The sequence below is a fragment of the Hemiscyllium ocellatum genome, chromosome 13 (assembly GCF_020745735.1).
Source record: "Hemiscyllium ocellatum isolate sHemOce1 chromosome 13, sHemOce1.pat.X.cur, whole genome shotgun sequence".
Lineage (NCBI taxonomy): Eukaryota > Metazoa > Chordata > Chondrichthyes > Orectolobiformes > Hemiscylliidae > Hemiscyllium > Hemiscyllium ocellatum.
In genome coordinates, this window is record NC_083413.1 from 66602871 (window position 1) to 66616967 (window position 14097).

At 41.6% G+C, this 14097-nt stretch overlaps 1 protein-coding gene across 2 annotated transcripts in view; it reads right to left on the minus strand.

The window, feature by feature from the left end:
- Nucleotides 1-14097, minus strand: part of LOC132821924 (cytoplasmic protein NCK1-like) — a 215982-nt gene that overhangs the window by 70239 nt on the left and 131646 nt on the right. For both annotated transcript variants that reach the window (XM_060834901.1, XM_060834900.1), the window contains one exon: nucleotides 4130-4373. In XM_060834901.1, coding sequence (XP_060690884.1) covers nucleotides 4130-4355 — 226 coding nt within the window. In that variant the 5' untranslated portion in view covers nucleotides 4356-4373. The remainder of the gene's footprint in view (nucleotides 1-4129; nucleotides 4374-14097) is intronic.

Here is a 14097-nt window from a genome sequence, read left to right on the forward strand (position 1 = left end):
TGCGCAATACCCTCAAATCTTAAAAGAGCTGATAGTTTATCAAGATTTCATTCTAACACTTTAAATAAATGAAACTAAAACTTTAATAAGGCTACACTTCACAAAAGCGTAAATGAGATATACTCCAAATGAAAGGAGACTTCAGAATCCATCTACCAATCAGCCACATACCTCAGTATATGTGGAAGATCACAAAATTTTAATTGAGGGGTTAGATTAGATTCCCGACAGAGTGGAAACAGGCCTTTTGGCCCAGCAAGTCCACATCTACCCTCCGAACAGTAACCCACCCAGGCCCACTCCCCTACCCTATATTTACCTTTGACTAATGCACCTAACACGATTGGCATTTTAACATGGCCAATTCACCTAAGCTGCACATCTTTGCGATTGTGGGAGGAAACCAGAGCACCTGGAGGAAACTCACACAGATACGGGGAGAATGCGGAAACTCCACAAAGACAGTCGCCTGAGGCTGGAATAGCAGCAGGGACCCGGGTTCAGTGAGGCAGCAGTGCTAACACTGAGCCACTGGTTAGGAGTAGGTTAAATGTCTCAACATTTGTACCCAAAAATCAGACTGGTTCAATTAATGGTTCTGCTTATAATGAGTCAGGTTTATAATTGTTTAAACAAAAATATTTGACTCTGTTTCTTGAAGGTTCAGTCAATCAAGACGGAAAATTTCTTTCTGTTTAATTATACAATTAGTGGGGAACACACTGACTTTGCTCCACTCCAATTAATGTCTATATCAAAGATGAAGGAGTTGGAGGAAGAACAATCACCTCTGTGTAGTACAAAATTCATTTCTTTCATCGTCATAAAATCCAGACGTAAACTTTTAATAAGAATGCAATGTAATTTTTATGAAGCCATATACTTTTCCTGAAATGTTCAAAATTGTTTAAGACATTTTCATTCGCTCTGACAGAGAGGAATCACAATAAGAATAAGTTGACAAAAACTTAATATCAACTATTGTGGTTCAGTGTTCAACAACATTTTTTTCCAACTCAAATTATTCATCTTGAATTTGGAAATCAATTTAAATCCAAGAGATGCTGATTTCAGTATGCCATGACCAGATCATGACGACCAATAGTCATCCATTGCCAGAAATTATGCCAAGCACACAGTAGGACCTCATTCTCAGGTGTCTCTGCAGTACTGTGGTCTTTTTCTACAACCCAGTCTTAAATGTACTACTACATCCATCAGGTATACAATGGGGAAACAGAAGCAATTATTTTCAATCCCTTCGTGAAACGGCATGTTGCCACCAATTCCATCTTCCTCACAGGCCACTATCTTGGGCTGAATGAGACTGTTCTCAATCTCTGCATCTTGGGTGTGATTTGAGATACTCTGTTTCACAACAGCCATCCATACCCACCATTAAGTTGCAGTCTTTTATCCCAGCCTCTATCTCTGTCTGTCACCTGCTGACTAAACAATTTCCATACTTTTATAGTTATTTACCATTCTGCACACACTGTGTGCTTCAGCCTATAATAACCTCTCTGCCTATGCCACAAACATTATGGAACTACACACAGTTTCCAAGTCAAAAGAAAATAGTCATGTCCATACACTTTCAAGGTTTCTCCAAATTGTCTCCACTTACTTCCCCAAAGCTATAGCTCTTGCAAAAATTTGCCATTTTTCTAACATTGGTCACTCCTGCGTTGTCTCTTCCACTTGCCACACTGAGCAGTATATTTTTCAGTCTTCAAGGTCCCACACTTTACAACTCACTCCATGGATGCATCATCAACTCACACATTTCCTTTCTGAACCCTCCAAAAAAAAAAGCTAACTTCTTTTGAACAAAGTTCTGATCACCTTTCCCAATACCTCTGTGAAGACTTTCTATATTGATGTTTATGTATATACTATATATAGATATTTTCTAAAGGGCATAATGAAAAATGAATGCGATAGTTTTTATAAAGTAAGGGAAAATCCCATAGCATATGAAATCATAAACTGAATCAAAACTAAATACCACCAGAAGGAAAGCAAAATAAACATATAGTACAGGCCAGCACATAGGCTTTTAATAGTATATTAGTAGCAAAGTTGAGAGTGTGGTGCTGGAAAAGCACAGCAAGTCAGGCAGCATCCAAGGAGCAGGAGAGTTGACGTTCTGAGCATAAACTCTTCATTCCTGATGAAAGGCTTACGCCTGAAACATTGATTCTACTGCTTCTCAGATGCTGCCTGACCTGCTGTGCTTTTCCGGCACTGCACTCTCGACTCTCATCTCCAGTATCTGCAATCCCCACTTTCTCCTGTTAGTAGCAAAGATTTGGTAGTGCATTGGTACTATTACTGAACTAATATTTCCCAGGCCTGAACTAATAATTTGGAGAAGCATTACAAATCTCACTCCGACAATTCAAGAATTTGAGTGTAGGTTTTAGAAAATCAAACTATAAAGTTGGCAATAGGACTTGCCGTGAAGTTCTGGGCTGTTGGTATAGATATTTTCTAATCAACTTGTTCAGAGATGTTGGAGCACACATCTGGAGCAGGTTGGACTTATTACGTACCCAACAGATTTCCATTTAGTGACAGATACTGCCACCACTATTTGATCTGTCTAGTAACAGGCTCAAAAGACTGATGAGAGCAATTCAATAAGATGGCCCACCAGCAGCTTCCCAAACCAGCATATGCAATATACTGCAGTCTCGCCATGATGTCCATGTCACAACATTGAGAAGATTGAAAATCCTGAACTGCCGAAGTCCTAAACAACCTGACATCAGATTTTAGGATTTTATATTCAGTGGTGGAGAGAAAAGTGTGGTTTAATAAGCATGGATTATGAACACATCTGGAATCAATTCCACAAATGACTGTGAGCCTGAAGTTAAAAGGCATACAACCCGCAGTCAGTGTTCTCAGGAGGTGCAGTGTCATATTTGAAGAGTCATTTCTGATTTACATTATTTTCTTTTACCAATATTTACAGCAAGATCATGACAGTCTATTTCCAGCATACTTCAGTCAGCTTTGCATGGAACAGCAGCAGAGTTGAATCCGTGTGGATATCTCCTATTAAAAACACTTCTCCATAGATTCTTATAACATTCATTACATTTTCCTATGCTGTTTGCTAGTAAAGATTGACAAGGACTTGCAACATACACAGACAGGAAAAGCAACAGTTTCAGGATTAATTTCACATTGATTATAGATGGTTCATGTTTTTCACAATCTACGAGCCTGAAAGAAAAATGTTTGAGGAATGCAATAGCTAGTAATACAGCATTCAAATTATTTTATCACTTTTCCAACAATCATTATTATAAGTGGCATAAATTAATGTTTTAAAATTGTTTAAAAAAATCACTGATTCAGTACATAGAGTCTTAGAAGCATACAGCACGGAAACAGACCTTCAGTCCAACTCATCCACACTGACCAAGTTTCCCAAACTCTCTATACCACGGAGATACTGGAGAAACTGAGATGATTTGTTTTGTGTGTATTTGAGCAAATTAGATTACTAATTGCCAAAAGCACATGCAAAGTCCAATCTCCTTGCTATGAAAAGTAGCTGCCGAAGTATAAGTCATTTTGCAGCCGTTGGGCACGTAGTTAATAAATGCTTATTTTAAATCTCCTTTTTAAATAACACACAAAATTAAGGCAGCAATGACAGGTCTCCATAAATCTTCCTTGAAAAAAAAACTCATAGGAGATTATGCTTCTGAATGCAAGTTTGGATTTGAAGCTCATCTCCACTCTGGGCTGCTTAGTTTTACATGTTCGCGTATGAGAACACCAAAAAAAAAAGAAACAGATGGTCGCAAAAACATCACTTCAGCAGCATAACATTTGTACTGTATACATTTCCTCTATTACTGCCTACCCATCTGCCTCAATTTCATTCACTTAAATACCCACTAGTGTTTCCAGATTTCAGTACTGCAATTATTCCCTCATGATTACTGTTGCTGACATTCATAATTTGGTGGCAGACTTTATGACAATGAGTGTTTCCAATAAATACATATGCTGTATTTTGAATCTTTTCCAGAAACATTTTCTCAAAAAATAAACTAAAATTAATTGACTGCTACAATAATCTATGATGTATTATCAATGACAAACTTACCTAAGGTATCCTTTAGGTTTTTCACAATAGAAGCTTTCCTAGCACTGTTCTTTCTCTCCACGTAATTTGACGGTACAAAGCCAGTTTTGTTGGTTGAATTTCGAACGCGCCACCATGACTTGGAGTCATCGAGCAGCCACAGTCGCTCATTCTTCTTTATGTCAAGCTCTTGCTCCTGCTGGGCCACATAGTCAAACTTGGCGATCACTATCACCTCTTCCGTCATCTTCCCGTGGGTTCCGCACTGCATGTTCAAAGAGAAAGGGATTGGTATTGCAACATAACACAGATAAATAGACTGCAGAATACCACGCTTAAAACAGTTCTGAAAGAGAAAAGGCTACCTTGTACGTACACTTTAAAAGCTGAAAAGAGGAACAAGATTTGAATTGTGAATGTGCTTCATTCGGGCTGCTTTAAGGAAAGCAAGTTTGTGAAGGCAGTTTACCAACTGAGATTCTCATCTCACCTAAACAAAACTTTATGACTTTTAAGAGGAAAATTTATTTCCAAAGTTAAAAATGTTTGAAAAAAGTCCGACAGATAATAATTCAAACAGTATTTTCCATTTACCTATGTAGTTAATCCAACATTGCGACAGCATTTCTTTGACCAGTGAAAGTTTCCAATCTCGTCAGCCTCAATGAACCAGTGGGTTGAGAGTTCAATTCCCACTTTAGAAACTTGAGCACACAATCAAGAAGAACACTTCATAAAGTATCAAGAATGTTCTGCACTGTTGGAGCCACCAAGGCGTTAAACATAGGCCCTGGCTGCTATTTCAGGCAGGTGTGAAAGATTTCACAACACCATCTGGAGAAAAGCAAGTTCTATGAGGGATTGAACCAACAGCAAAAAAACATTCTTTGATCATTAAACTATAGGGTACAAACTGGTATTATCACTCTGCATTCCAAGAACACTTCGAGTCATTGAATCTCTACAGCATGGAAGCAGGTTATTCAGCCAATCAAGTCCACACTGACCCTCTGAAGACCATGCCACCCAGTCCCTACCCTATCCCTGTAACCCTGCATTTCCCATGGCTAATCCACCTAGCCTGCACATACCTGGACACTGTGGGCAATATAGCATAGCCAATCCACCTAACCTGCACATGTCTGTGCCTGTGGAAGGAAACAGGAGCAAACCCATGCAATCACAGGGAAAATGTGCAAACTCCAGACAGTTGCCTGAGGCTAGAATCGAATCCAGGTCCCTGGTACTGTGAGGCAGCAGTGCTAACCACTGAGCTACCATGCTTCCCACGGTCAATGGAGTCTCAGTCACTTGGAGAAATGCACAGCAGTGTAGGAATTATATTCTTCACTCTGCCAGAACGTGTGCCACTATCTTCTCTCTGATAGCTCACACTCATTTGATTTCTGCGACTGCACTCATTTTCCACCAAGGCCAATGATAACCATAAAGAACCATGACAAGTTTCTTGGCTTTATGTCTGTGCTAAATAGCATGGCCATACAGCAGTACGGAGAGCTTGGTATCTCTGGCTTGGTGGTGTGGGGGGACGGGGGCGAGGGGCAAGTGGTTAAGTGCAAAAAGGCAGTGAAAGGCAAGTGAAGTTAAGGCTGCTGTGAGGATCCATGCAGGCTCAGAGTGAGTGAGCACTATTAGAGCAAACAAACAGTTCAGAGATGCAGCCTGAGCCATTCCATGATCTCGGGACATGCCCCGATCAAAACGTGGCCTTGCTGCAGCATTGAGTGCATAAACATACTGTAGGTGGATCGGAGGTGGGCCTGGAGAATTCTTCGAGGCTGGACTTGTGGGATGTCAATGTCTGTGGACGTAGAGTGTGTACTGTGTTGTGGGCCAGGCCAGACCACCTCAAAACATTTCAAGAAAGTGGCCTACACCCTAACTTTGCTAGTTGTTTCAAGCAGGTGTAACATGGATATTCCAGGAGAGATGCAGCTGGTCAAACCACTTAGTTTTAAACAAAACATAATTTATTTACAAGATTACCGAATGAAACACAAAAGAGAACTGAATACCAAATAACAACCTATCCAAAAACCCAACAGATTATCCCAACCTAATGATGCTGTTCCAAATACTTGCAACAAGTCCTATAAACACCCCTAGGCACAAAAGGTAAAAATCAAACACAGGGTTTTACAGGAGAGTCAGATGGCAGCATGGAACACCCTCTTCCATGTAGCTGTTTCTTGGATCAGCAGCATCAAACTGCCTGTCTGTTTTCAACCAGTAGTCAGACTGCGAAAAACCAAATCAAACCAGAGACAAGCTGAGCTGGAGGAATTGGCCACTCCCCTTTCATTGTACCAGTGTTTTTGTTTAAAACCGGAAAGCCTTTTGCCCGAGGCAGTATCTGTTAGCTACAATCATATCGGGCCCTAAAACCCATTGCCTGGAAAAAAAGCCAAGGACAGCATAACCTTGTTAAAGGAGCAGCAGCATCACAATAGCCAGTACACATTGGATGTGCCCCCATGATGTTGGCTCCCAGTGTCAAACACAGAGATCATTTGGAACAAGCATTGAGCTGAAGTCACCATGTTGCCACTCTGATTTCCACATTAAGAATGGCATGATGTTTGCTAACGGCAGGTAGGAGGTGAGGAGCTATAAATTAATGAATCAGGACATGCAATCAACAAAGATTATTAACAAGCAATAATCCCCTTTAATAGGCAAGTCGCCATTCCCCATCTTGACATCTGAAACTTATGAAAATGAAGCAAGTTTTTTTTCCAAATATTGAGATTGGCCTCACTGAAATTCCAATGTGATGCTGCCATACCTACTCCCTAACCGATGCTGTTCAGACCGCTTAAGATTCTGCCATATTGATTCCTAAGGGACTATTTAAAAGCCAGTTCTTCCTCTCTTTCAAGAGCAGCAGAAAAAAGGGAAATTTGAGAAAAAAGTTAAAGTCACTGTGTTAAGTATGGGGAATTCTGATTCAGAATTACACAATGTTGCAAAATAATGATGAAATAGCCTAAAAACAGCCCTTTATTCTTTCAAACGGTTACAGTTTCACTTACAAACGGAAGGTCTACTTCAACACTGCTTCTATCCAAAGACGAAATGGTGGCCAGTCCAACTCCTAGTATATTTACGAGATTAAATATTAAATTAATATTAATATCAGATTTATGGATATTAAATTTCAACGGTTTTCTATCTGCGAAGAACAAGTATACGCATGGAGTGGATTTAAAATGATAAATTTAATTACTTCCACCCTTCCCCCATTCTGCAGCTTACAGTCAAATCATCTACCTCCAAAACTGGTGGACGGGTTTCAGCAAAACTTGGTATACAGGAAATGAAGAAGGAAGAACCATTTTTCTTTTGGTAAAGGTGCAGATTAGGTCCTTTTTTTTTAAAAGCAGGGATCCATCTATTAACATCAGGAGATTGGGAAATTTAAACTTTCTCTCTTACAATGTTGTGGGTTGTTTGATTGGGAATGTTATTGTTTTACAATATTATGGATTGCCTCAACATCCATGCTGCAACTGTTACATTTGTCGAAATATAAGCAGATTTTACAGAGCAGGCTGTTGAAAATAGATTACCTGGATGCCACTCAAGAGAGACATAAATTGTTATTAAGATTTTTTTCAGATCTGTATTTACAGACCATCATTGGTTCAGGCGGAAATCTTAAGGAAGAGCTATGTTAAAGAGCTCTATTTAATGTCCTCTTCACTTGTTTAGGGTTGTTACAACTAAATGGATGTGGATAGAAAACCTTATAAAACTTATAAGTAGATAACCATGTGACCTTGCAAAGCAATTAAAGTTTTTTTTTATTCCATTAAATGTGCCCTAAATTTAATGGTCAATGCTAAGTTAAACGGTCGCTCTGGTCTCCAACAACATGAGGCACTATTCAGTTCACAAGAACATCATTAAATGTTACCTTATTATTCTCAAACTGAATCGAACACAGTCTACAAGAAACAAAACAAGATTGTCCTTGCATTTTTCTACCCAATGACCCCCATGCTTCACAGGATAAACAAAATTTCTGTATTTAAAATCAGTTTAGTGCCTCAAATCAAATTAATTTAGATCCATGCCTAATACATTTTTTACTGATGCTTGATACAGAAACAAACACTAATGTTTAGCTGTATGTTTGAGTTACATCAAGATCTGGAAGTCAAAGAAACATGGTCAAAACGGATACTCGATTTCAGTTGATTTTGAGTGACAACTAATGTTGAAATTAGGTGGCTCAGGAATCAACATAATTCAAGTTGGTACTTTAGAAACAGATTACAGTAGTTCACACTATGAGTTCTGCACGCTGTCAATTCATTTCTGAATACATAAAAATATCAAAACTCACTTTAATGGCTAAAAACAGAATGACAATTGTCCAGGATACAAATGCTACAGGAAGGATAGAAAGGGAGGCAAAGAGAGGGCAGGAGTGGAATCTTTGATAAGGGATAGCATTACAGCTGTGCTGAGGGAGGATATTCCTGGAAATACATCCAGGGAAGTTATTTGGGTGGAACTGAGAAATAAGAAAGGGATGATCACCTTATTGGGATTGTATTATAGACCCCCCCCCCCGAACAGTCAGAGGGAAATTGAGAAACAAACTTGTAAGGAGATCTTAGCTATCTGTAAGAATAATAGGGTGATTATGGTAGGGGATTTTAAATTTCTAAACAGACTGGGACTGCCATAGTGTTAAGGGTTTATATGGAGAGGAATTTATTAAGTGTGTACAAGGCAATTTTCTGATTCAGTGTGTGGATGTACCTACTAGAGAAGGTGCAAAACCTGACTTACTCTTGGGAAATAAGGCAGGGCAGGTGACTGAGGTGTCAGTGGGGGAGAACTTTGGGCCCAGCGACCATAATTCTGTTAGTTTTAAAATAAAAATCGAAATGGATAGACCAGATCTAAAAGTTGAAGTTCTAAATTGGAGAAAGGCCAATTTTGACGGTATTAGGCAAGAACTTTTGAAAGCTGATTGGAGGCAGATGTTCGCAGGTAAAGGGACGGCTGGAAAATGGAAAGCCTTCAGAAATGAGATAACAAAAATCCAGAGAAATTATATTCCTGTTAGGGTGAAAGGGAAGGTTGGTAGGTATACGGAATGCTGGATGACTAAAGAAATTGACGGTTTGGTTAAGAAAAAGAAGGAAGCATATGTCAGGTATAGACAGGATAGATCGGGTAAATCATTAAAAAAAAGAGTACAAAGGAAGTAGGAATATACTTAAGAGGGAAATCAGGAGGGCAAAAAGTGGACATGAAATAGAATTGGCAAATAGAATTAAGGAAAATCCAAAGGGTTTTTACAAATACGTTAAAGACAAAAGGGTAACTAGGGAGAGAATAGGGCCCCTCAAAGATCAGCAAGGCGGCCTTTGAGTGGAGCCGCAGAAAATGGGGGAGATACTAAATGAATATTTTGCATCAGTATTTACTGTGGAAAAGGATATGGAAGATATAGACTGTAGGGAAATAGATGGTGACATCTTGCAAAATGTCCATATTACAGAGGAGGAAGTGTTGGATGTCTTGAAATGCATAAAAGTGGATAAATCTCCAGGACCTGATCAAGTGTACCCGAGAACTCTGTGGGAAGCTAGAGAAATGATTGCTGGGCCTCTTGCTGAGATATTTGTACCATTGATAGTCACAGGTGAGGTGTCAAAAGACTGGAGGTTAGCTAACATGGTGCCACTGTTTAAGAAGGGCGGTAAAGACAAGCCAGGGAACTATAGACCGGTGAGCCTGACCTCGGTGGTGGGCATGTTGTTGGAGGGAATCTTGAGGAACAGGATTTCCATGTATTTGGAAAGGCAAGAACGGATTAGGGATATTCAACATGGCTTAGCGCGTGGGAAATCATGCCTCACAAACTTGATTGAGTTTTTTGAGGAAGTAACAAAGAGGATTGATGAGGGCAGAGCAGAGGATGTGATCCATTTGGACTTCAGTAAGGTGTTCGACAAGGTTCCCCATGGGAGACTGATTAGCAAGGTTAGGTCTCATGGAATACAGGGAGAACTAGCCATTTGAATACAGAACTGGCTCAAAAGGTAGAATACAGAGGGTGGTGGTGGAGGGTTGTTTTTTCAGACTGGAGGCCAGTGGAGTGCCACGAGGATCGGTGCTGGGCCCTCTACTTTTTATCATTTATATAAATGATTTGGATGTGAGCATAAGAGGTACAGTTAGTAAGTTTGCAGTTGACACCAAAATTGGAGGTGTAGTGGACAGCGAAGAGGGTTACCTCCGATTACAACAGGATCTGGACCAGATGGGCTGAGAAGTGGCAGATGGAGTTTAATTCAGATAAATGCGAGGTGCTGCCTTTTGGGAAAGCAAATCTTAGCAGGACTTATACATTTAATGGTAAGGTCCTCAGGACTGTTGGTGAACAAAGAGACCTTGAAGTGCAGGTTCATAGCTCCTTGAAATAGAGTCGCAGTTAGATAGGATTGTGAAGAAGGTGTTTGGTATGCGTTCTTTTATTCGTCAGAGTACTGAGTACAGGAGTCTAGATTAGAATGGTGCTAGAAAAGCACAGCAGTTCAGGCAGCATCCGAGGAGCACTAAAACTGATGTTTCGGGCAAAAGCCCTTCATCAGAAGTTGGGCGGTCATGTTGCAGCTGTACAGGACATTGGTTGGAATATTGTGTGCAATTCTGGTCTCCTTCCTATCGGAAAGATGTTGTGAAACTTGAAAGGGTTCAGAAAAGATTTACGAAGATGTTGCCAGGGTTGGAGGATTTGAGCTATAGGGAGAAACTGAACAGGCTGGGGCTGTTTTCCCTGGAGTGTCGGAGGCTAAGGGGTGACGTTATAGAGGTTTACAAAATTATGAGGGGCATGGATAGGATAAATAGACAAAGTCTGTTCCCTGGGGTCGGGGAGTCCAGAACTACATGGCATAGGTTTAGGGTGAGAGGGGAAAGATATAAAAGAGACCTAAGGGGCAATTTATTAACACAGAGGGTGCTATGTCTATGGAATGAGCTGCCATAGGAAGTGGTGGAGGCTGGTACAATTGCAACATTTAAGAGGCATTTGGATGGGTATATGAATAGGAAGGGTTTGGAGGGATATGGGCCGGGTGCTGGCAGGTGGGACTAGACTGGGTTGGGATATCTGGTCGGCATGGACAGGTTGGACTGAAGGGTCTGTTTCCATGCTGTATATCTCTATGACTCATTACTATTTCATACATTATCAACTACTTAGCGAAAAGATTCTCTTTTCTACAGTCAGTAGATCAGATGTCATTCAATTACTATTCACAGACAAACCTCTTTTCATACACATCAGAGATGCTAATCCAAGAATCAAGTTTGGTAAACCTGCACTGCACTCCCTCAGTAACAAGAACATCCTTCCACAGATAAGGAAGCCAAAACTGCATACAATATTCCAGCTGAGTCCTCACCAATGCCCTGTATAATTGCAGTGAGACATCCTCAAAAGACTCAAATTCCACAGTATTTTTATTCTGTATTGCTTCAAATTTGTCTCATTCCAAATTATTTCATTTTACAGTTGAATTGACAGCAAAAAGATTTTCTTTTCACTAAACATTCCCATTTGAAATGATCAAATTACACATCACTACGGAGAGTGCAGAGTAACCAGTTAGCACTTTTGGCATAGCTGCGTAATACATATTCATTTGAAATGTGTCCATATACCATGATGTCACCTTACCAGTATGTCAAGTTATTTGTAACAAGCTCTGACATGTTAGCTTCTGCTCAATGCAAAGCACGGTGTTAGAAAGTTATGGGTTCAGATCCCATTCTAGAGATGTGAACACATAGCAGTCCAGAAATGTAGACAGATGCAAAGCTGATGTCGCTAGTGTGATACTGAATGAGTACCACACTGATGGCAGGGCTTTCACATGAGATGTTAAACCAAGGTCTGATCTTTTCTCTCAAGTGGAAATAAAAGAGCCCATTACACTATTCTGAAGGAGGGCTGGAGCAGTATGTTGATAGCAGTATGACCCTTGCCAGAATGAATGATACCATTAACAATCATGCCTAGAGAGCAACATGCTGTAAGTGACTGGAATTGAATTTACACAAAAAATTGGAACATAACAATACTCTATTCACGACAGTTTGCTAAAGAAATCAACATGCTTCAACTGGGAGACGATGCTACAGTTTATTATGCTCAAATTCTACTTGCTGCATAAATAGGCTCTGTAAACTGATTTTTGCTTCCCTCAAACCCTGCTGCTAATCCTGTCCCATTTATAAGTCATTGGCTCACAATGTGCCGATTCTGTATACAGATCACTTCCAAAGTGCTTCATTGGTTGAAAAGCACTTTGGGACACTCTGAGATTTTTGAAAGTGTCACATAAATGCAAGTCTGTCTCTTTTGTTTGGTATGAGCAGTCAGGAACCATCCCTCCAGACCTCCCCCTCACTGAGGACGAGAGATCAGTCCTCAGCAAAGGACTCACTTCATCCCCCTCCGCCCACGCAATGAATTTAATACACGCCGTGACGTCGAACACTTCTTCCGCTGCCTCCGAGCTTATTTTCACAATCAGGACTCCCGCCCACCTTCAGAGGATCCCTTCTCCCACCTCGACACCCTGTGCTGGCCTATTACCCACCCTCGACCTCTTCATTTCCAACTGCCACCGGGGCATTAACCACCTCAACCAGTCTACCCCCCTCCCCCACTCCAAACTCTCACCCGCACAATGCGCAGCCCTCCAATCCCTCTGCTCCAATCCCAACCTCACCATCAAGCCAGCAGATAAAGGGGGTGCAGTGGTAGTTTGGTGCATTGACCTTTACACGACTGAAACCAGACGCCAACTCAAGGACACCTCTTCCTACCGCCTCATCACCAAACCATCATCTCCCAGACCATACAGAACCTCATCACCTCAGGAGATCTCCCACCCACAGCTTCCAACCTCACAGTCCAGGAACCCCACACTACCCAGTTCTACCTCCTTCCCAAGATCCACCAGCCTGACCACCCCGGCCGACCCATTGTCTCAACCTGCTCCTGCCCCACTGAACTCATTTCTACCTACCTCGATACTGTCCTATCCCCCCTAGTCCAGCAACTCCTCACATACGTTCGAGACACCACCCACGCCCTCCACTCCTCCAAGACTTCCGTTTCCCCAGCCCCCAACGCCTCATCTTCATCATGGATATCCAATCCTTCTACACCTCCATCCACCATGACCAGGACCTCCATGCCCTCCGTTTCTTCTTCTCCCGACATCCCCAACAGTACCCTTCCACCGACACTCTCATTCATTTGGCCAAACTGTCCTCACCCTTAACAATTTCTCCGTCAAATCCTCCCACTTCCTCCAGACCAAAGGGGTAGCCATGGGTCCCGGTATGGGTTCCAGCTATGCCTGTCTCTTTGTCAGCTACGTAGAACAGTCCATCTTCTGTAATTACACCGGCACCACTCCCACCTCTTCCTCCGCTACATTGATGACTGCACTGGCGCCACTTCGTGCTCCCGCGAGGAGGTCGAGCAATTCATCAACTTCACCAGCACATTCCACCCAGACCTTAAATTTACCTGGACCATCTCTGACACCTCCCTCCCCTTCCTGGACCTCTCCATCTCCATTAATGACAACCGACTTGAAACCAACTTTTTTTTTTTTACAAACCCACAGACTCCCACAACTACCTGGATTACACCTCTTCCCACCCTACCTCCTGCAAAAATGCCAGCCCATATTCCCAATTCCTCTGTCTCCGCAGTATCTGCTCCCAAGAGGACCAACTCCACCACAGAATACACCAGATGACCTCCAGACAGAATGCACACCAGACTGCAATTTCCCTTCCCACGGGGTTAAAGATACCCTCCAACGCATCTCGTCCATATCCTGCACCTCCGCCCTCAGACCCCACTCCTCCAACCGTAACAAGGACAGAATGCCCCTGGTGCTCACCTTCCACCCCACCAA